The sequence below is a fragment of the Haliotis asinina genome, chromosome 9, assembly GCF_037392515.1.
Source record: "Haliotis asinina isolate JCU_RB_2024 chromosome 9, JCU_Hal_asi_v2, whole genome shotgun sequence".
Classification (NCBI taxonomy): Eukaryota; Metazoa; Mollusca; class Gastropoda; order Lepetellida; family Haliotidae; genus Haliotis; species Haliotis asinina.
This window is the reverse complement of record NC_090288.1, coordinates 46,863,643-46,888,636: the sequence shown is the minus strand read 5'-3', so window position 1 is coordinate 46,888,636 and position 24,994 is coordinate 46,863,643. Positions and strand designations below refer to the sequence as shown.

General features: G+C 40.1%; 1 protein-coding gene across 1 annotated transcript in view; it reads left to right on the top strand.

Moving 5' to 3' along the window:
• Window positions 1-14,507, top strand: part of LOC137295954 (uncharacterized) — a 38,927-nt gene extending 24,420 nt beyond the window's left edge. Inside the window, exons 14-22 of the mRNA XM_067827551.1 lie at window positions 2,501-2,557; window positions 3,441-3,577; window positions 5,977-6,175; window positions 6,388-6,507; window positions 7,074-7,228; window positions 7,561-7,689; window positions 8,652-8,766; window positions 10,315-10,408; window positions 12,181-14,507. Coding sequence (XP_067683652.1) covers window positions 2,501-2,557; window positions 3,441-3,577; window positions 5,977-6,175; window positions 6,388-6,507; window positions 7,074-7,228; window positions 7,561-7,689; window positions 8,652-8,766; window positions 10,315-10,408; window positions 12,181-12,325 — 1,151 coding nt within the window. The 3' untranslated portion in view covers window positions 12,326-14,507. The remainder of the gene's footprint in view (window positions 1-2,500; window positions 2,558-3,440; window positions 3,578-5,976; window positions 6,176-6,387; window positions 6,508-7,073; window positions 7,229-7,560; window positions 7,690-8,651; window positions 8,767-10,314; window positions 10,409-12,180) is intronic.
• The last annotated feature ends 10,487 nt before the right edge of the window (window positions 14,508-24,994 follow it).

Below are 24,994 nucleotides of genomic sequence, written 5' to 3'. Positions count from 1 at the left end.
ATCTGGTCAATCTAAATCGTAACAAATCCCTTGAACCAGATCATGTAAACAATGAACACCTTATCTATGGAGGTGCCGCACTGGTCGAAAAGCTTTGCGTCTTATATAACGCAATTATGAAAGCTGTCTACTTTCCCAGTATCCTTAGATTGAGTACGAATGTTCCACTTTATAAAGGAAAAGGTTCAAAACCCCAAAACTACAAAGGTATCACCCTTATCCCCTGTATAGGAAAACTATTTGAAAAACTATTACTGTCACGTCTTCAATGTTATATAAGTCATATTAATCCTTATTTTCCAGACCCTCTACAATTTGGATTTAGAAAAGAACATGGTGCCATTATGTCAACGTTCATGCTCAATGATTGCGTAACATATTATGTTGAGCGTGGCTCACAAGTCTTTTCAGCGTTTCTCGATAATGAGAAAGCCTTTGATCGCATTTGGCATAACGGTCTATTCCTAAAACTCTACAGTTTGGGTATAACGGGAAAAATGTGGAATCTGCTATATCATAGCTACACCTGCAGCTCTTCTTTTGTAAAGTACAACGGAAATAGCTCAGATACATTTGAAGTAAAACAAGGTGTAGGACAAGGTAGAGTCCTGTCTGAATGGTTCTTCCTTGTCTTTATTAATGATTTATTAACTGAACTAAGACGCAATAACAATGGTATATGTGTATATGGTATAGACGTGTCATCAATCCTGTTAGTCGACGATACAACACTGTTTAGTACCTCCCCGTGTGGGCTGCAGAATTCACTCACTTCACATTGTCTCGGATTATGCTTCCCGATGGAGCCTAACATACAATGCATCTAAAAGCACTGTTGTAGGTTTTTGGAAAGGAAAACAATCTTGTCCTGAGCTCTCATTCTCGTTTTGTGACATCGCAATTAATACAAGTTCATCAGTAAAATATGGTGGTGTTCTACTTTCATCAGATCTGTCTTGTAAAGACAGAGTTCTCGCTAACTGTCAAAAGGCCAGGCAAACTATAAGTTCCTTACCCTCATTGGGTCTTAACAATACTGACTTACATCCTGTTACATGTGCTAATATATGGAAAAGAATGGTTTTACCTACAAGTTTCTATGGCTGTGAAACCATGCCTCCGCTATATGGCAAAAACATTGATCTGCTGGAAAATACCCAACGATATTTTGCTAAATGTATTCAAGGGTTCAACAGACGTATGTCAACAGATTCTGTGCCAACCTAGGTCTCTGGACAATGGTTGGATACATTGATAAGTGTAGATTGCTATTCCTAGGAAGATTATGTAACAACGCTTGTCATTCATCAACGAAAACGCTGTTCTGTGCGTTCTTATCACTCACAGTTCACTTAGATATTCACTCACGCAGTATTTGCAACACTTTGTTATGCACTGTACGGAAGTACAATCTACTGATATATGTAGTAACTTATGTGGAAACAGGTATTTTTCCGTCAAAGACAGTTTGGAGAAGAATAGTTGTATGTTCTATCTTCTCTTATGAAGAAGCTCAATGGAAACTGAGACTCTACATAAGAGAAGATATGTCCAGATATGCTGTAATACACCAAACACTGAGTCTACATAGACTTTACACTCTAATGTATTTGTACCCAGATTATAAAGCCAGTATACAACTTACTGTACTAGTCGGCTTTAAAGCCAAATTCTCAAAGGAATGTACGCTTTGTAATACGTACTGCCATGACCATGATGCCCACCTTATTTTACATAGTGAATCTGTAATGAGCCAACGAAATAATTTTTATATGACACTACTTGACATACTGGATATAGATGTATATGTATTAATTGAAATGCTGGATGATGAAGATGCCCTTGTACTCTTTTGTGGTGCCAAACTTCAGATCCCTGGCCTTGACGAAGCAGCGTGGCAAACCATCACATTAAACTTTTCAAACTATATCTATGCCTTAAAAGACTCTTTGATGTATACTTTCTAAACTACCACTCATGTAAATATCCATCTGCTATAAATATATGTGCTTTATTAATATCATATGTATATATGTAGTTGACTGATATCATAAATGCTTAATCTTCGAATGTATTTTGGAGGAAATAAAGACATTCATTCATTCATTCATTCATTCATTCATGCATTCATTGTTCTGCATGATGCTGATACAACTGATGTTATACTGCCGTTTCTTGCAGTAAGAAGCAGACCGTTGCATGCTCTTCTCCTCACGACTGTTTATCTAAGTTATTTGTGTCCCGGAGCGGTATTAACATGAGCAATATATTGCTTGTTTAGCAATCCGATTCTTCTTCTGGAAGTAAAAACATTATGTTTTAACCACATTTGCCATGCTCCCAAAATACTGTCCTTTTACAAATGCCCTTTAGCCACTTGTGAACGTGTATGACAACATTTATCCTTGAACTGACTATATCCTGTCTCTACTGTCTCTGTATTAGGTATGTGTATCCTGTCTCTAACTTGGGTAAAACATTATCTGTATGCTGTCAACAGGACCGGCCCCTCAGTCCACAGGTCTCACTGCTGGGGGGAAGGCGGGCGTGGCTATCAGTAAGTATTGTCATGTGTTAGTGCAACACATCACTCTTCGTGGGGACTGATTGCATCGGGTGTAGTCCGACACTACTATGAGTCAGAGAATAACTGATTCGTCTTGATTACATACATGTGTAAACTGTAAGTGTGATTCCACATGGCTGCGCGGCATGGACAAAATTGTTCGACCCTCGGTGGTCAGCCCTGATCAGTTTCCTAGCCCTCTAGCCCCTCGTGACATGTTCAAAATTTAATGCACGTAGATGACATATTCACAAATCATAAGAGACTTTTCAACTGAAAATAATGACCAAACTCGCTCATGCAATCTGTTTTGAAGGGATATGTATAGGAGAAAACACGCCTCCGAGGTTTTGATAGTTTTCATTGTCTTTCAAAACCGAGAAGAAGTGTTTTCTCTAACATATATACTGGCTCTGATGGATAGTTACAATGTAGATGATCATTTAATGAAGTTTCATAACACTAACAGAAGCGTACGTAAATCAATTTAGTGACAGTAGCCATAAATCGATAATTCAAACCCACTTCTTTCGTCGGTCCTGTGGCTGTGTGGTAGAGTGTCTGCCTACAGATCTGTGAGTAGTAGTTCCTGTCTTGCTAGAGAAAACATTTGCACCTTGAGCTTAATCTTGAGCGATACTTTTCAACTGACTTCAAACACTCATATATCATTTGAATGTTGATGTTCATACAGAGTTAGGAAAAGATGATTATACAAAGTAAAGTCTGGGAAGAGGTCTTACTAACGAAAAAGAAAACCCGGGAAGAGGTCTTCCTAGAGAAAAGTGAAACCTCAAAAGCGGTTATTCTGGGAAAGCAAGAGTTACCTAATCCAAAGTGAGAAGCACAGTTCAGGTTTATCTGTTTTGTTCAGGCGTTATCCTGCTGGTGGTGATCGCGGTCGGCGTGTTCCTTCTGTGGCATCTTGGCATCATGGCTGTTCTCCTGGGCAAGAAGGAAGCCAAACCTCGCACCAAAGCAGCTACCGCCTTCGCTCGCATGTCCAGAAAGGTTTGCATAATTGATTCCCCCGCTATTACATTGTCTTATGTACTCATGTGCTTAACACTCTGGAATTCCTGAAATGTAACTGGGCACATATTCATCATGGCTGTTATCCTGAGCAAGAAAGAAACCAAACCTCGCACAAAAGCGGCTAGCTCCTTTATTCGCACGTTCAGAAGGGTTTGATTTCCCCGCCACTACATTGCCGTTTATCTTACGAGGGGAAGTCAATAAGTTCATAGAAGTGGGTGCTGATATATCCTTGGTGATGTTGTCATTGGTGTCATTATTGAGTTGATTCATCTGTGACTCTGTATACTGATACCCAACCTTCCTCGAGCATTTACTTGAGAGTTAGAGCCTTTAAAAGACGATTACCCTGCACAAATCATGGAAACCTCCAAAACTGAGTTTCGTGCAGTTATCAAGTTTCTCACTAAAGAAGGTGTGAATGCAACCGAAATCCACAAACGCATGATCAATGTGTATGGCGAGGAAGCCCCTCAATATTCCACTGTGGCAAAATGGTCAGCTGAGTTTAAGCGAGGTCGCAGCTCCTTGGAAGATGACCCACGGTCAGGAAGACCTTCTGAAGCCATTACAGAAGATACAATTGCCCGGATCCAACGCTTAATTATGTCCGATCGGAGAATAAAGGCGGACGAGATAGCTTCAGCGTGTGGCATTTCACATGGAAGTGTTTGCACAGTGATCCATGAACACCTGCACATGTCCAAGGTATCCGCAAGATGGGTCCCTCGTAACCTAAATGCACATGATCGTCACCAGAGAGTTGAATCCAGTCGTGAGCTGTTGGACATCTACAACGCTGATCCTGATAACTTTCATGCTCGTCTGGTTACTGGGGATGAAACCTGGATTCATCACTGGGATCCTGAAACCAAACAAGAATCCATGCAGTGGAAGCACAAGCATTCTCCTGCACCCAAGAATTTCAAAACACAACCTTCTGCTGGCAAGATCATGGCAACCGTTTTCTGGGATTCAAAGGGTGTGATTCTCATAGACTATAAACCACCTAAAACTACGATCACAGGGGCTTACTATGCTGACTTGTTGAAAAGATTGAGAGCGGCCATCAAAGAGAAGAGGCGTGGGAAGTTGACAGCTGGAGTCATGCTTCTCCACGACAATGCACCAGTCCACAAGAGCCGTGTTGCACAAGCTTCTCTTCAACAATGTGGCTTCGAACAACTAAACCATCCCCCATACAGTCCAGATCTGGCCCCCAGCGACTACTATCTGTTTCGCAATTTGAAATCTCACTTGCGTGGAACAAGATTTGCCAATGATGATGACCTCAAGGCAACAACAGAGGCGTGGCTGAGGGACCAATCTGAAGACTTCTATTTCAAGGGCATAGACAGTCTCAAAGACAAATGGGCAAATGCATCGAGGTTCAGGGAGACTATATTGAAAAATAAAACCAATATCACAACCATTGTGTTCTGTTTTATATCGAGTCCTATGAACATATTGACTTCCCCTCGTACCTCACACATGAATGTCGCTTTCTGAATGGCTAAGCGCTATTCTATTGTTTTAAATGTACCCCGCTTACAGGCGATGTATTATTTTCCATGTACACCGCTGGGAATTCCGAACTCTTCTGGTGCTTTATGGTAGTACTTTTTTACCTCGAATAACATTGAATCACACATGAATCATGCAAATTACCGATGTTTTGCGATTGAAAATCAATGGAAGGGAGATAACTCTAAATCTGTTTACCTTGTGTCGTCTGCAAAATGTCGCATTCAATAGAAGTGCTTCAAACAGTTCAAACTAAAATTCAGGTGTTCGGTAAGATAAATACGTTGTTCACTGGCCCCCTCGCGACCAGTGAACGACTTATAATGTACGATAGCGCCAAACATTCTGTAATTCCTAAAATTAAATTGGACACATATGCGACCCTATTTCTAATCGTTCACATTCAAACTCATTCAAAATTTCTATGTGTGCATTATCCAAACAATCTGTGAGTTATCATTCATACCCTTACTTCTGGTTTTTAACCCATGAATTTCCCGGTTAGAACTGATCTTCAGTAACCCTCGTAACTAACGGGATCGGACGTGATTAAACCTATCCAACGATAATATACTTTAGAAATAATTCCTCAGAAAATACCTTGTGCACTTGTTGTAAATGGGGAACCTGGCGAGACAATAGAGTGACGCCACTGACATCCCAATTGCGTAGATTGATGTTGATTACTAGATTGGCTGGTCCAGACTGGATTATTTACACACCGCCGCGGTATAGGTGGAATATTTCTGAGTGCGGCCTTAGACAAAACAACCACCCAACCAACTTCTGGTTCTGATAATTGTTTGAAGCAGGTGATTTTTATTATACATTATCTTAACGTATAAACGCAGGTGCGAGGCAAGGCTGTTGATGACGACATTTACGTGTACGGTGGCAACGACTACGACATTCCGATAGGAGTGCAGCTGTCTTCAGAAAGACTGACGCTCGACACGATGATAACCGAAGGGAAGTTCGCTAAGATCTACAAGGCAACCCTCTCACGGGCAGGCAGTAACGCCGAGACTGTCGTCGCCAAGATGCTGAAAGGTTACTGTGACAATTGTTTGTATGAAGCAACGTGCATTTCATCTGCGTTTTTCAATCTTTCAAAATCTTAAAAAATATTATAGGTTACACGTCAGTATCATTTCTGAAATATTGACGAAAGTACACCTTCGTTAAAATATCTGGAATAAAAAATGTATTGAAATTAAATTGCCAAAACATAACGTACAGAACTCCTTTTCATCTTTCCACAGAGAACTATGATGATGGAGACCGCCAGCTGATGAAAGGCAAGATCCTCTATTACCTGAATGAGGTTGGTGAACACCGCAACATCCTCAGAATGGTCGGTGCTGTCGTGGACAATGACGTTTGTAAGTCTTTATAACTAGCTCGGGCGAGTGAGTTAGTGAGTGGTTGGGGTTTTAGCTATACATGTATTGCCATGGCGAGGAACACCAGAAATGGGTTTCACATTTGTGTCCATGTGGGGAATCGAACCCAGGTCTTCGGCCCGGACGACGATTTGAACGAGGATATGCATATCACGGATGAGAATACAATGTACAAAGAGATGTACCCATATTTCGGGTAAATGTGCTCCCATTGAAATGAGCGATACATACGTCAAGGACGTCAGTGCATTGACGTCTAAATAGCATGGATCCAGTGATGGTGGCTGAATGCTGTGAGTTGATGATGTTTGAGTACTGTGAGATGAGGCTATACGTTTCATGGGGACGGGTGATGATGTTTGAGTACTGTGAGGGGAGGCTATACGTTTCATGGGGACGGGTGATGATGTTGGAGTACTGTGAGAGGAGGCTATATGTTTCATGGGGACGGGTGATGATGTTGGAGTACTGTGAGATGAGACTATACGTTTCATGGGGACGGGTGATGATGTTGGAGTACTGTAAGATGAGGCTCTGCATTTCAGGGGGTCCGGTGATGGTGTTGGAGTACTGTGAGATGGGGTCCATGAAGACCTGGCTGGTCCAACAGAAGGGTGCAGTGACGGATGACGTTCTAGAGCGGATGTTCCAGCTGGCTCATGGAATTGTTCAAGGAATGGCTTACCTGGCACAAGTTGGGGTATGACAGATACGTCAGTTCATGACAAAAAAGATGATGTGTACAAGTTACTCTAACTTGTCACTTGGATATGGCTAATGTGGCACATATAACAATTAATAAAAGATACAAAGCCTATTTCATCTTTTCTCTGGCCAGGCAAGATGTACTCTCTCAAAACGACTGTACAGCTACTGTATATTTCTGAAATCCCGGAACCAATAAATGATGCGCATAACTGATATTTGCTACTACTGCTACTGTTACTTCTCCCTGCCCCATCCCCCACTAATACTAGTGGTACTAAAATAATAATGGTAAGAATGTACCCAATATCTCCGCATCCGCCTCAGATCGTTCATCGGCGTCTTGCGGCAAGGAACATCCTGCTGACCTTCCTGCTTGACGTGCGAATTGCCGGGTTTGGCCCTACCATCATGTCAGAAGATGGAGATGACGAGGCTGCTGACACCAGTAGGAGGGTGAGTTGAGTCCAAAATCAGAAGTTGGAGAGACTGAGTAAGTCTGATTTTAGGGTTCATTTTGCAATCAGATTTTGATCGTCACAAGTTCAAGTTTTAAGATATGTGAGGGGTAACCCGAGCAAAATAATCGACATATGGTTTGTGGCGACATATGGCGCTGAGTTTAAGAACGAATTTCTGGTCCGATCCTTACTGTTAGACAAACGCCGACGTGAACGCCAATCCTACATGCAACATGACATGCTCCTTGAAATAAACCGATGAAGTCTTGCCGTTCTGGGAAGGGCTGTATCCTCCCTAGAAGCTGTCACCCGTGATCGATCCAAATACTGACATTGACGTTAAGGGGTAGTTAGTATCTTCCATGGAGTCTGTTGATAGTCGATGGATGCCAGACAAACACCTATTGCAATGGACCCCAACTGCATGCCAGCAATCCACATGACAAGAGCTTGAGGGCGTATATTTGCATATTGACACGGATTACTTTTTAAAGATTCAATATTTGTTTAATCACGGGTTTACGTATTGCATGTGATTTTCACCTTTAATCATAGCACGTAATTATCTGAAATCAATGTATGGTGCACCCGAATGATCCAACCAAATATACAAAACAAATATCAAAGGTGTATATGCCTCAAGTAATTATTGCAAGCTTGCGGAGTGGTTTATGGGATGTTAGTGAATTGTTGAACGATATGGGGTTGATGGGTGTGGGGATGAGTGGACAGGAATGGTTTGGTGATGTTACATTCTTATGAACATGTGGTAAGAGGCCTTTATTGTGATTGTATTAGGAGGGCATTTAACAAATGTTTTTGGAGGCCTGTGGGAGAAGGGAGTCGCAATGGGCGTGGGCGTAAACAGGTGTGGAGAACGTGTCAGAATGGTAGTCAGAAGGAAAGGTCTCATGGATCAGGATGCTTTAAGGCTATTAGTCTCACTGTGTGTTCCAGGAGCGTATTCCAGTCCGATGGATGGCCCCTGAGTGCTTCAAGTCAACCAGAGATGCTACAGAGAAGAGTGACGTGTGGTCCTTCGGCGTCGTGTTGTGGGAGATCTTCTCCCTAGGTAAGACAGTCTCCCAGAAGGACATGGAGAGTGTATGAAATGCATGCAGAATACTTTGTGTGTTTACACCATGATCCAACGGTGGTCACATTTAGTCACTGACTGCATATCAGTGAGGTCAAAGTTGTAATGTGTAAGAAAACCAGGCCCTCTTTCTGGAAATGTGTTCATTTTCTGAATGAACCAGGAAATATACACTTTTCCTGACTAGTCATTAACTTTAACATGTATACATTTTAATCATATGGTATGTTTACTAATGTGCCAGGAGGTGGAGGCTGTACTGTATGTACTCAGTCAGGAAACAGAGGGCGTATTGTATATATTCCGTCAGGATGTGGAGGATAAATTCTACATACTCAGTCAGGAGGTGAAGGGTGTGTTGTATATACTAAGAGGATGGAGGTGCAGTGTATATACTCAGTCAGGAGGTACAGTGTATTGTATATAATCAGTCAGAAGGGTCAGGTTTCGTTGCATACACTCACTCAGGAGATAGAGTTTACACAGTCAGTCAGGAGGTGCAGGGTGTATTGCATATACTCAGTCGGGAGGTGCTGGGTGTATTGTATATCCTCAGGAATGAGGTAGATGAGGATTGTATATAATCAGTACCTCAGTCAGTAGGTGCTGGTGTATTGTATATCCTCACGAATGAGGTAGATGAGGATTGTATATACTCAGTAGTCAGTCAGGAGGTGCTGGTGTATTGTATATCCTCAGGAAGGAGGTAGATGAGGATTGTATATCCTCAGTAGTCAGTCAGGAGGTGCTGGTGTATTGTATATCCTCAGGAATGAGGTAGATGAGGATTGTATATACTCAGTACCTCAGTCAGTAGGTGCTGGTGTATTGTATATCCTCAGGAAGGAGGTAGATGAGGATTGTATATACTCAGTAATCAGTCAGGAGGTGCTGTTGTATTGTATATCCTTAGGAATGAGGTAGATGAGGATTGTATATACTCAGTAGTCAGTCAGGAGGTGCTGGTGTATTGTATATCCTCAGGAATGAGGTAGATGAGGACTGTATATACTCAGTACCTCAGTCAGTAGGTGCTGGTGTATTGTATATCCTCAGGAATGAGGTAGATGAGGACTGTATATACTCAGTAATCAGTCAGTAGGTGCTGTTGTATTGTATATCCTCAGGAATGAGGTAGATGAGGATTGTATATACTCAGTAGTCAGTCAGGAGGTGCTGGTGTATTGTATATCCTCAGGAATGAGGTAGATGAGGACTGTATATACTCAGTACCTCAGTCAGTAGGTGCTGGTGTATTGTATATCCTCAGGAATGAGGTAGATGAGGATTGTATATACTCAGTAGTCAGTCAGGAGGTGCTGGTGTATTGTATATCCTCAGGAATGGGGTAGATGAGGATTGTATATACTCAGTAGTCAGTCAGGAGGTGCTGGTGTATTTCATATCCCCAGAAGATGTAGGGTGTACTCTCTATAATCAGTCAGGTGATGGGGGTCTATTCTATGTACTGTATCAGGTTGAGCGAGCGTACATCTTCTTATTTTAAGTACTTCAACCTTTCAGGTGACAACCCTTATCCTGGCTTAAAGACAGGCGACTTGCCGCTGAAGGTCAAGGCAGGTCACAGAATGGCACGTCCAGAATTTGCTGACGACACGTGAGTATCACGAATTACATGTAACATGTTTGAAGAGAAATGTGTGTCGGGATGACCTAGGGTGTGCGTTATGGTGATATACCTGTATATACTTCCTGCGGACGTTGTTTTTTTAACGAAATCTGTTTGTATCGTTTATACAAACGTCATTATAAAATGGATTATATGTTATATCTACATGTATATCTTGTCTAAATATATGTGTCGTAACGGCATACGTGTTTATCGCGACTTGCACAGCACAGCAGTCGGCTATTCATTGGTCAAAACCTGTCACATGCCGTAGGTATAATGTTAAACTGGATCGCGCGCGTCCCTAGTAACAACATGTCAAAAGTTATCGCCCTTGTTTGCATTGTTTGTAAACAAACACTATAATCCGTTTGTCTCAAAAGCAGACCGATGAAATGCAATGTCACTCGAAAACTAATAAGCATAATATACTCGATGAAGGGCTGATCTTGAACCTATGCTGTGCTGTCCCTATGCTTTCACGCACACCTGGCAGTCCCTTTCTCTGCACTCCTCCCTCGTGACAAACAGTGAACTGTGTCAATATTTTAATGACAGTTTGTTAGACAACTTGTTTATTTTAAGGAAAAATATTCTGCGAAAACCTCACAGAGTTGGTATGATGTTCTGATTATGATCAGCGTCTCATTGAGTATGTTAGGTTTATTAGTTTTCGAGCTGAACTACAATTCACCTGTCCGCTTTTGAGCCAAAAGGACTACAGACGTTCTCGTTGGAGTCAAATCTCTCCAGAGACCCATGCCATCACTGAGAACCGTTGCACGGTTCTAGACCGACCTTTTGTGTGCTGAATGCAATGGTATGAACCAAAACATTGGGTGTTCACTAATAAAAAATGTATACAGACACAACTGACCGCCAGCTTGATTGTCTCATTCTTGCAATCCAGATTTAGAGCATTTAGTGAGGGTGCTCGTTGAGATAAATTCGTTACCACGTGTTCGCGAATTTGATATGGAGATTTATCATGTGTCCGAGTTCAGTCCATTCAACACATTGTAACTAATATCATCGTGCCTAGAGACACGTGCTCTAACGACATACATGTATATCTTTCCTAGAGGTATGTGTTGTAACGACGTGTGTATATAGTGCCTAGAGACACGTGCTCTAACGACATACATGTATATCTTTCCTAGAGGTATGTGTTGTAACGACGTGTGTATATAGTGCCTAGAGACACGTGCTCTAACGACATACATGTATATCTTTCCTAGAGGTATGTGTTGTAACGACGTGTGTATATAGTGCCTAGAGACACGTGCTCTAACGACATACATGTATATCTTTCCTAGAGGTATGTGTTGTAACGACGTGTGTATATAGTGCCTAGAGAACGTGCTCTAACGACATACATGTATATCTTTCCTAGAGGTATGTGTTGTAACGACGTGTGTATATAGTGCCTAGAGACACGTGCTCTAACGACATACATGTATATCTTTCCTAGAGGTACGTGTTGTAACGACGTGTGTATATAGTGCCTAGAGACACGGGCACATCTTGCCCAGAGACACGCGCTGGAACGAAACTCGTGTGTATTTTCCCCAGAGACACGTGTTGTAACGGGATACGTGTGTATACTTGCTATAGACACGTATTGTGACTAGTTTCGTGTGTATATCTTTCCTGGAGATACGTGTATATACTGACTAGAGACGTATGTTGTAACGAAATACGTTAACATATCTGCTAGTCCTGATGTCCTCCTGCTTCACATGACAGTATCTTCATTGCAGGAACTACGATATGATGCAGAGGTGCTGGGAGCATGAACCAAAGCAGAGACCGAAGTTCAAGGAACTGGAGAAATCCTACAACAAACTCATGAGAGGTGGCGACACCGACAACGGCTACTCCAATTACTCCAACTACAAGAGATAGGACCAAGTTCAAAACACAGAGTTGCTGTGACCACTGGTAGCTGCACTCCATTGTCAGTCTGATCTACATACAAGGCTCCACGAACTCTCCGTTCTTCCAGTGAGAAACTGTTAAAAGTCCCAAAATACAACTTAAAGTCAGCAGGACAGCGCTTTTTCAAATACAGTGCGCCCTCAGTCTGGAATGCTCTTCCAAATGAACTGCGCTCTTCCAAATGAACTGCGCAATTCCTAAGTTCATTCAAGACTGGTTTAAAAACATTCCTATTCAAACAGGCTTTCCCTTAATGTGTACTTTTCCATCCAATTTTTGTGAGAGAAATGCGCAAAGAGTCCTTTCGGAGATTAGCGCTACATAAATGCTATCCATTATCATTATTATTATTACATCACCTGCATCACTGTGCCCGCTTCCGAAAGTCGACCCTTTCAATCTCAGTGCCATCTCCCTGATGCTGTATGCCCTCCTTTCCTGTTGTGAACAACAAGCTAGTTGTACAATATTGCTAAAGGGCATTTCTTGGAAACATACACGAGACTTGCCTGCTATAGCTATCTTAGAGAACACTGTTTGATTTTTGAGCCCAGCCCCTGTAACACTAGCTGAATTCACTCGCGTGCTCAAGTGTGGTTCCACATCGCCGTTGTGGAGTAGATTGATGGATGACCCGTTCAATAGCTTGGGAATCGATCCATACACGTGGAATCGCTTTATCCAAGTGACATTTATTTAAGCCTATCTCACTCAGCACTAAATGGGTACCCGTTAGGATGATATGATGGTGCTGCTTCTCCCAGTTGAACACCTCAAAGGTAGTTTCACGTGAATATTTTCCAGGGATGGCAAACGAAACTAGCTTTCGGAGGTTGATAATGTTGTGAAGAGCGGCAATGTCCCTATCATTGATAGAGTGTTATAACTGCGAGATATCAGGCACTATGATATGTCATTCACATGTAAATATATCAAAGGCCATAAAGTGATCATCAGTAATTCTTCAATTTAGCTTGACGCTAATTTAAATTTGCTGTTCATGAGTTTGTGTTCATCAGTAGTTATCTGGCAACTCTAGCCATCTGTGGTTATTTGGTAACTCTAGCCATATATAATTATCTAGTAACTCTAGCCATCTGTATTTATCTCGTAACACTAACGATCTGAAGTTATCTGTAGCCATCTGTAGTTATCTGTAGCCATCTGGTACCTCTAGCCATCGGTAGTTGTCACGTAACTCTATACACCTGTTGTTGTCTGTAGCCATCTGTAGTTATCTGATAACTGTGGTCTCTGTAGCCATCTGGTACCTCTAGCCATCGGTAGTTGTCACGTACCTCTATACACCTGTTGTTGTCTGTAGCCATCTGTAGTTATCTGATAACTGTGGTCTCTGTAGCCATCTGGTACCTCTAGCCATCGGTAGTTGTCACGTAACTCTATACACCTGTTGTTGTCTGTAGCCATCTGTAGTTATCTGATAACTGTGGTCTCTGTAGCCATCTGGTACCTCTAGCCATCGGTAGTTGTCACGTAACTCTATACACCTGTTGTTGTCTGTAGCCATCTGTAGTTATCTGATAACTGTGGTCTCTGTAGCCATCTGGTACCTCTAGCCATCGGTAGTTGTCACGTAACTCTATACACCTGTTGTTGTCTGTAGCCATCTGTAGTTATCTGATAACTGTGGTCTCTGTAGTTATCTGGTAAACCTAGCCACATGTACTCATGTGGTACCTCTAGGCATCTGTAGTTATCTGTAGTCATGTGTAATTATCTGGTAAATCTAGCCATATGTAGTTATATGTAGGCATCTGGTAAATCTAGCCATATGTAGTGATCTGGTACCTCTAGCTATCTGCAGGCATCTGGTAAGTCTAGCCATATGTACGTCTGGTAACTCTAGCTATCTGTAATTAAGTGGTAACTCTACCCTGTAGTTGTCCTGTTAACTAGTAGCCACATATAGTTATCTGGTAACTGTAGCCATCTGTAGTTAGCTGGTAAGTCTAGTCATCTGCAATTATCTGATAACACGAGTAATCTCCCTTGCGATATCGTGAGAGTGTTTCTTCTGTGAAATGTATATAGGTCGTACGAATAAGCCATTTTGGTGCTGCTTGTTGCTTTTACTTTATAATATTCTTGGGACACATATTTTGCCTGAATACAGCATTTATACAATTTATGCTTGTTTTGAGTTTTTATAAGAAATGTCGTATTTCACTGTGTTCAATTTAACTGTCCGTTTCACACACAGATTGACACTAGCTGGAAAGGGTTTAAGACAAGTCAAAAGACAACTATTTTACACATGTTGGCTCCGCGTTGGCCAAATTCCCGTCCACGTTACACTGACTAACACATAACTGTCTGTAAGTTATCTTAAGCGTCATTCAGCAGTATTCTAATTATTGTTTCTGGAGAAAAACGTCAGTCGAAGACTATTACTCAGTCCCTCAAAGTAATATTGTCAGTTGAACAGAGCCAAACCGACTATTACTCAGTCCCTCAAAGTAATATTGTCAGCTGAACAGAGCCAAACTGACTATTACTCAGTCCCTCAAAGTAATATTGTCAGCTGAACAGAGCCAAACTGATCATTATTCAGTCCCTCAAAGTAATATTGTCAGCTGAACAGAGCCAAACTGACTGTTACTCAGTCCCTCAAAGTAATATTGTCAGCTGAACAGAGCCAAACTGATCATTATTCAGTCCCTCAAAGTAATATCGTCAGCTGAACAGAGCCAAACTGATTATTACTCAGTCCCTCAAAGTAATATCGTCAGCTGAACAGAGCCAAACTGATTATTACTCAGTCCCTGAATGTAATATTGTTAGTTGAACAGAACCAAAATGATTATTGCTCAGTCTGTCAACGTAATATCGTCAGCTGAACAGAGCCAAATGTGGTAATTGTGTATGTACAGAGCAAGTAACACTGTGCTCAGGCATTGGAAAATATCATTATCTGATTCAAGTGATTTTTAAAATAAATTTAATCAGGAACTGATGGATACATGTACACCTCATGAAAGATGATTGTTTGAGGGATTGCTTGTGTGTTTAAGTGGTCGTGTGACTTAATGGTTTTCAATCTACGCAAGTCAGTCATACAAATAGTGGCCTAACGATGCGTATCTTAGACAATGTGCAACATTTCTAACATGGTAGGGTTCATGACGATACAAATCTATTTACAATCGCAGCCTTCACTGAACAAATGCATTTTACACAAATAATCCCTAATCAGATTACCTTTAACAAACTGCTGTGGAAGTGAATGAGCATATTTGTTTACACTTGTCTCAGTGGTACACAAGGTACCTAGAGTGGCAGGTGATCTAGAGTACCAGTTACCAGACTTCCATTTTGTGGAAACCGAGACGGTTGAGTAGGTTGGATCCCTGACTCTACGTGTTGGCCAGTAGGTGCCTGACTCTGGTAACGTGGGTTCGAATCACAGGTGGGATCCGACGCAAAACGTACTGGATTTTGCAATTATCGTATTAAGGGTAAGCGCAGCATCAGTTAACACATCTTAGTTTTTAGAACATTCGCATGCACAAGAGTTTGACTTATTTCTGTTTCAACTGTTGATGTCAAATTCCCGGCGATCCATTTCTATCAAAGCTAAATACAACCAACCAACCAAGCAACCAACCATGCAAGCAACCAACCAAGCAACCAAGCAAGCAAGCAAGCAAGCAAGCAAGCCAGCAAGCAAGCAAGCAAGCAAGCAAGCAACCAACCAACCAACCAATCAGTTTATTGCATAAAGGCCAGTGGTCCATATACAAAATATATATGTATAGTATGTACAACATATGCACCATATGACACACGTTACAGTGAATCTCTTCTCAATATGAGCGCGTGATGGATAAATAGAGCTGTCTCATGTTGTAATAGGGATGCTTTACTTGAAAGTATTGAATATAGTTTTGTAGCATTCTTGTGTGATCGTAGGCATTGCGGGAAATACATCTGCCTTAAATCATTATATACAGGACAAACAAATAAAAAGTGAAATTAATTCTCAACAGTGTTACAGAATGGACAGAACCTTTGTGATTTTATAATAGATGAACATCTTCCTTGATTGATGTATAACTCATGTCGACCAAGTCTCATGGGGTATGAATTCGTAAGTGGAAGGTAACCTCGCAGTTAATAGCAGTACAGATGTATAAAGAATCGGAACGTTTTCTTTAAGACACATTACATTGTTATCAAAATACTTGTCATTTGTTTGAGTTATTTGATCGTAATGTGAACATTAATCGTGACATTTTAAGATACTAACGATGGAAGACTTGCTTATGTGTTCCCACAATGGAAACATCCCTACATCACTTAATTAAGAGAGCAGTTGTAGTGAAGTGTTATAAAATATCTGAATAAATGTTGTTGTCAGTATGGATATTTGTGAACAGCCGTTTGTATAAATTGCCAGTATGGAAGACTTACTGGACGTGATACAAATAACAGTCTGGGCTTGTAGAGATGGATGTACCTTGCTGTTATTTACGTGTTTATGTGTTCAGGATGTACAGTGCTTTACGATTACTTCACAAAACCTCAAATCTGGTCTGAAGGTTTTTTTTCTTAAAATGGTTGTTCAGGCATCCTTGGACAGATCAAGGATGACGCCTGACCACACTGGGGGTGTGCCTGTGCGCGCGTGTGCATGTGCGCACATATTGGTATAAGTTGGAATACTTAACCCTGGTTTGTACCCAGCATTCCACAAATATAAATAAGAAAAGAAGTGTTCATAAAATATTCCATAATTGTACGAGTTGATGTACTGTTCAATTGTAACTCTGCGTCAAGTCGTCTATCTTGACTGTAAGCTAATTTTCCCATTTTAAATTTGTTAACAAGAACTTGGAAATAGAAATATTAATTATTCACAAATACGAACAACAAGACCAACAACGAACTGTTGGGGCGAACCGAGCTGATTATTACTCAGCCCCTCAAAGTAATAATGGTAACCGAAAATAACGTTCACATAGAACTCCGGAAGTAGCGATTTATTTCTATGACAATGACTGCAGACACATACACATCACTGAGGGGCGCGGTTTAGGCGTCGGGATCGGGGGCACTTGTAAACGGGAATGAAAACCTTGGAGTCAAGTTTGTGTGCAGACTCCTTCAGTGTTGTCACAACCCTTAGTGTACAATACACAATTCTATGAACTTGAAAGAACCCACGAATCCCTTGGTATATGACCAGACGGCGGCTTCATAAATACGTGCAAAGACCTAGTTGCGGGTACCCCAACGTGCGGTGACCTTAGACAAAGTACTGTGACTATGTGTTCTGTGTAGTCACAACCCTTAGTGTACAGTACACAACCCTATGCACTTAAAAGATCCCTCGAATCCGTCTGTATATGACCAGATGATGATCACATCAATACGTGCAAACAACTAGTTGCGGGTACAGCTACGTGTAGTGAGCCTTGGTCAAAGTACTGCGACTAAGTGTCCCAGTCCACCAAGCTATAAACGGGTACCTCGTTAGGAGGAGAAAGCCACATGAACTCATAGCGCCCAGCGGTCGAGTTGTATACTACCCAGGGGGTTGATATTGACATCTAGTGATCTAGGGAAAACAAACCGCCTCTGAGCAGAGGAGCTGGATGTCGGCGCACGGGCTATAAAAACATAATTACTTAAATACATAAACTTCACAGATGTATTCTGAATTCTGTTTATATGTATCGAATCTTATTACATCAACCTAAATACCACTGTTTCAAAGTGTAGTATTAAGCGTTACTCAAAATGAAGGCCTCTTCTCTGCATTATCAACCGCTAATATGTTATGTATACCTAAAAGCCAGTTTGTAAAGTTTGAAATCGAAGTATTCTAAAACAAACACGTTGCTCAAAGATAGGATCTTTACCACATTGTCGTGGTAGACTCACAAGCAATCGGTCCGGTTTTTTATTGGTTTTTTTAATTCACATTTTGTTTGACTTGAAGGTCAGGACGGAATAGTCCCCAATCCTTGCCAAGAGGAGACACGAGGATTTGCTGCCCAGAGTTTTGTGCAAGTTCCAGATGATCGTTAATAAATATCATTTGATAAAGTTCAAACCAGAATGAATGAGATATATTTCCAACTACACTTTGCTTTCACGTGTTGTGAATGCGACGCATTTCATCACGATTTCTGCACCGTTCCCTGGCTATCATCAAAATCATACTAACATTTACGAAGCAGTGACACAGCCTGAACGGTTTCTAAGATAGGGTGGTATTAGTAAGTTTAATTTTGAATCCCTTTCATGTCAGAGTTATAATACTATCATTCGCTCTCTTTACGATACGTTTGTCAAAATATGGTGAACATTCAACATGTTAGTGACAGAACAGATCGAGTTTATGACGCATGTTTTGGCTATGAGACCAGATCTAGAGTGGTCATTAACATTATAATGACACAATTAACAGAGCGTTTAGTGATTTACAAAATGTTCTAAACATAACATATTTCACAAGAGCTAGCTTGAATATCAATCATCATTATTATTAGCAGGTAGTTATCACCTTATAACACAGACATAATAGCATAACATAGTATTCATTATCGTTCCATTTCATACAAAATTCACATAAAGGGTCAAGAGAGAGAGAGAGCCTTTATTTCTTTGATGCAATTGAGTCATTAATAAAAAATGAGAAAAGACCAAGAGGATATAACCCTCCCTTGTCCAACACCTTGTTTGATCAAGTACATTTCTGATCTCTCGTCATGGTATGCAAGAAATGATTGGCTGTTATACTCTAATACCAAGTTCATGAAGCTCATAGAAAAACCGTCGTGCCAAATTCTGTCGAAAGGTTTTGAATTGTCGAGAAAGGCTGTGAAGATGGGAATCTCTATGGTTAAACTATTGTATACTCTCCATGAGAGTAAACCCAGACATAATAACACCATGCTCTTTTCGAAATCCAAATTGTAGCAGTTTATTATCCCGCGCAAAGGGTTCTGCTGGAGGTATAACAATGCGCCCCGTCCGTCAGTGCGTCCGTCCGTGCACATTTATCTTTTCCGGAGCAGAACTCTGAAACTTCAATATTTCTTCACTAAACTTGACACATAGATTGGTCAAGTGGTGTGCTGGTGCCTTTTGATAGTTTTGGAAATCTTTTTGGCGTTACCATGGCAACAAGTTTGACTTCGACTGAAATTGGAGGTAATGCGGGGGATATTGATGGTTGTGTTTTCAATTCGTTTGAGTAAGAGCTTTTCAAATAGTTTACCAAGGCAAGATGTTAGTGTGATACCTCTGTAGTTTCTAAGGTCGTTTTTATCATTTTTATCATTTTTACCTATGTATATTGATATTACCATTCCAATTCTATATCTGTATGGGACATGTTGAGATTTAATCACATGATTGAATAGTTTGCATTCATGATTAATGAATGTATCACCTGCACATACTATATGCTCGTTTGTAATTTTGTCCAAGGGTGGTGAAACACATCAGCACCATGTTTGATTCAAACGTCCAACTACGGTGGCCAACTGCATGTGGGAGACAGACTTCCTATGTAGCTTGTAGCAACTAGGCACTGGCAGTTGTGAATCGGTTATTTGGTCATTAGTCATATTCTATACGTCAAATATGAAGGGACAAGAATGTATAGCCCTGGAAATCATCAAAAACAAGTAGTTGCTGTATTGTCAATATTACCAAGCCACAGGCATGGCGAAGACGGTTATAATTCAGCGATCCATGTCATCATGTCTTTTAAGATATGCTGTTTGTGCCAAGGAAGGGCATCCACTGACAAGGTGTTGGACAGTCTATGTGATTTCATTGCACAATCGGCACTTCATGGAAACATTTTCTTTCAGAATCACATTCCAGTGACTGTGAGTGAGACGGAAAAGGAGTCCCTCAGTTTCACATTTGAGACCAGCCAATTTCATCCAGGCGAATGAGTCGGGTGGATTATTGTTCTGTTCCACATAGTGCATGTACACACGATTCAATGGCTTCTCAGACAGTTTCTCCTTAAATAACCTACTCTGGGCAGATTTGATGAAGTACTTCCCCTGGTTTACTCCCATCGCCCTACCGTTCAGCAGAACGCCATTATCATCAAAATCAACCTCAAATTTCAGATCGTGTTAAACAACCTTGACACTCTTAAAATAGCTGTGGTATTCCTTGCTGTCATCGTGAGCCTCGACATACATCATCTAAGGATCATCCTAGAAATAAATACATGCAAAAGTACAAAATAAAATTCTATCCTGAAGAGCCTCCACATTAATCAAACTTGGACCTAATGAATTGATTGGCATATGTAAACGATTAAGAGAGGGACGAAGGTGCGTAGTTTAACTCAAACAGAAAATGGTCAAATGGGTTATCCAGGAGGCATACATAAAACAAAAGTCCAGTTTAAAGCATTCAAACGACATTAACGGATTTCCAAATTCTCATGTGAAAACGAATTAACAGTCAAGAGAACATTTGTTTCCAGTGTCCTTTCTTGACGTTTCCAAATCCATCCCCAGACCAAAAACTATTTTACATATGTTAACACATCAATATCCTTTTCTTGTTTTCTTTGATAGTATATGGCGCCATTGTGCTACATATTATGACGTCACACAATCATCATCTTCACGTAGAATACTATTATACAACATATTGTTTTCTTGCACAATAGAACCCAATCCTTGTAATTTTAACTTTCAGTTTTAACTTCCAGCAAACCCGGTGTGCGATGTGATGAATGGCTACAAGTATGAACTTCATTTGGACGTTTGCTACAAATACCACTCCTCCAAGAAATACGCAGCGGCCAGGAAAAATGTATCAGCGACGGAGCTTCAAATATTCTCAAGGTCGACACAGACAAGAAACAGGATTTCTTAAAAAAACTCGTGCAGTCAGGATCATATGATGTCTAATATTTTGACAGTGTTACCTTTTCTAGCATATTTCTATTTGTATGTAAAGGACGTACACACAGATTTACGATCATTGTCTGATTTATGATATCGTGAAATGTTTTTGCCTTTCAATTTTATGGAAAATTTAGATTTATTCTTTAACTGGGTCAAATGATTCCGAAGAATCCCTTTTATTGCAAGTCTGATCTTCTTTTCAGTCAGTAAATAATTCTTTTTATTGTTGAATGTCTGTTTTCATCACATCATGTGATGAAGTACAGTTTGAGATGTCAACACAATAGAATGCCAGGGAATCTGAACTCAACACTAAAACAGAATCTGTTGGTCTGTTTCGTGTTCCACGTGAACGATGGAGTCTGTGAAGTCATATTGTTAATATTTTTGTGTGTGTTTTATTAGACTACGAGTATAAAGTATTTTAATCCTTAAATTTGTCCTTTGCAAGTTACATGTACAGGCGGACGAGTGACATATGTTACATCCTCAACTTAATCTACAGAATTTTATAAACACATGAGTGTATACATATATACGGGATCAAGATGAAAGTATCGTCAGTGTAATGAACACATTAGTATGGGTAAGTCAAATTGTATGTGTGCTAAATTTAAACGTCAGAGCATGGCTTCTAAGTGATGACATGTCTTGAGAAAATAACTGAAGTAAGCATTTTCATTGCAATAAACTTTCAATAGAACATATAGTCTGGTTCATAATTATTGAGAATTTTTCTTCTTACTTTGAGCTATCCTAACACCTCAACTGATTCACTGATACTTAAAACTAAGTAATGGTATAAGGGAGGTAACTCATCTTGGCCTACTGAGTATAGTACAATTAGAGTTACCTCCCCTGAATTTGTAGCAGACGTCATTTTCCTCAGCACTGTCAACAATGTCTGCTGAAGATAAAAGAAGGTTGATTTTTGAGTTGTGTAATCAAGGAATTGATGATGTAAATACATTGGCAGAGAGAACAGGAACTCCTCTTTCTACTGTGTATAGGATTAGGAAGAATTTTAAAGAGGGAAAGGATTTTGGGCACCAGAAATGAGCAGGGAGACCCAGAAAATTGGACTTCTCAGATCGCGTCCGGCTGGGAATTTTAGCGTCTAAAAAGCAAAGGGCAAGCATCTCCAACATCAGGTATAAAATGATAGAAAGGGGATCAACAGTTGTATCAAAATCTACAGTTAGAAGAAATTTGATTGATCTTGGATGGGAGAAAAAGACTGGAATTCCTTCTCCTTTCATGAAACAAGAACATAAAGACAGGCGTGTTGAGTGGTGTTTGGCACATGAAAACTTTGACTGGGAAAATGTGATTTTTACTGATGAAAGCTCAATATGGGTATATCCCAATAATGTGAAAATATGGACAAAGTCTGCGTCAGCACCGTTGTATCGACGACCTAAATACAGCCCAAAGTTTCATGTATGGGGAGGGATATCCTTATTAGGAACGACCCCGCTGTGTTTGAGGGAAATCTGACAAGTCAACGCTACACTAACATATTAGATAATTTTCTCCTTCCAAGTGCACATGTGTTTTATGGAAATGACTGGATTTTGCAGCAAGATAATGTTCCTAAACACACCGCAAAACATGCCAAGCAGTGGTTTCAGGAGAAAAATGTGACTGCATTACCATTTCCTGCATATAGTCCTGACTTAAATCCCATTGAGAACATTTGGGGGATGATGAAGGAATGTGTGAATCAAAAGGGGTCGACAAAAATTGAAGACATGAAGAGAGAAGTGGTCCGATACTGGGACAGCATAACTCACGAAACACTAACCTCTCTGATAGGAAGTATGCCTACCCGTCTTAGACTGTGCCGTGAAGCTCAAGGAGACTTGATAAAATATTAAACTGTTACCTACACAACATGCAAAGGTCAGTTCACTTTCACAATACATTCAATTTTATCTGATTTGTTCTCGTTTAATAATATGAAATGCTTTAGCTATTCTCAATAATTTTGAACCATACTGTATGTCCTTAAGCAACATAAGAAATGCGGCAAACGATATCTCCCGCTGCATAAGGCTTGAAGTGCACATAAATCTTTTAGCAAGTTAAGTTTATATTGTCAGTTGCCAGTGACTTCTACTTTAACACATGTTACCTGTTAATCAACGAGCCACTCTCCTTTTATTCTGTAAATGATATGAAAATAAAAGATCTGGTTCAGAAAGTTTTTCATCGAAAACTAAATAATGTTATAACATAGACATGTGTCGTGAGTGAGTGAAATCTAAACCAAAAGAACCAAAATTGTTAGCAAGTCAACTGAGATAACTGATGTCTGTATTTCTGGTTAAGTATGAAATATATTATTGTCAGGGGTACAAATACTATTAAAGAAGAAGATAGCAGTATAACATTTGTATTTCTCAAAGGTTTTTACCGCCAAATATATGGATAAAGCCTGGTTTTATGATATAAGTGCGATGTTTTAGTATACATTTTTGTACTTTTGTCCAGAAGGAATTTAACAAGTATATATATATATTACTTCTCAACTTCTAAAATGTCACTCAAAGCAGTTGGTATTGTTTAAAAGATATTTTTTTCTGCATACATTAAAATAACATTATCTTTGTGAAATGATCTGAACAACATTTTAATAAATATATATTCTCCTTATGCAAACATATGACCATTATTTTGACAGGAGATTTACCTCTCGTTATCACTGCTTTACAGCGTACATCCAAGGAGACCGACTCGACCGACGGGCGAATGGGTTTATTGGGAAGAGAACTGCGGTCGCGATGTCGTACAATAATTGGGCAGACGGCCAGCCAAACGGAGCACAGAGTGGTCAGCACTGTATTTCTATAGATGCTACTGGTCTGCATGACGCAGGTTGTGACTTCTATAACTACTTCTTGTGTGAAAAATACATGTAACTGACCAATGGACATTCTCATAAAAAACAATCAGTTCATACTTTTGAACACCGGAAAATCTGGAAAATTATATGGGAACGTGATAATTCTCATTAACTTTAAATAGAACTTTAGTTGCATGGAACTTTCAAGGAGCGTTTTCTGGAACCTATACTGGTCATAAACACTGTTTTTTGAAAACATTAGAGAGAACAATCCTCCTGTTGTATGAGGAGGTAATACATTTTCTGTCATGCTTTCAGTAACATTACAATTCCTCTTTGGTATTCATGAGAAATTTGGAACGGACCTGTTCCCCTGTTTTCTGGAACCTGTGCTGGTGTAAGCTACGGATGCACTTGACAGCCCCTATTGTTAAGTGACGTCACTGAATTTTATGAAAAATACATGTGTGTCAAAATCGCACAGGTGCAGGTCATATGAAGTTTGTTCAAGGATATGTTTACGATGTCGATTTTCATATTTGCATGTTTATTTACAAACAAGAATTCAGATAGTAAGAGTTTATGAAGAAAGTAAAAACGTATTTTCGGACATCGAGTACCAATATCACGATTATTACAAATTTATTGTACAACAATTTGTTTCATCTAATGTACATAACTTTTGACAGTTAATTGCTTCCACTTACATTCTGAAATATATATTGTGCAAATGCAAATCGCATGAGGATCAGTACTAAATCAAGCTCCAGCAAAGGGGTGCAGCAGAGACATTACTAGTTTTGGTTTGGTATCGTGTCACTGAGATCATAAGGCAAATACCGGAACGCTCTAATAGGACAAATTGTTATGGATAACTTC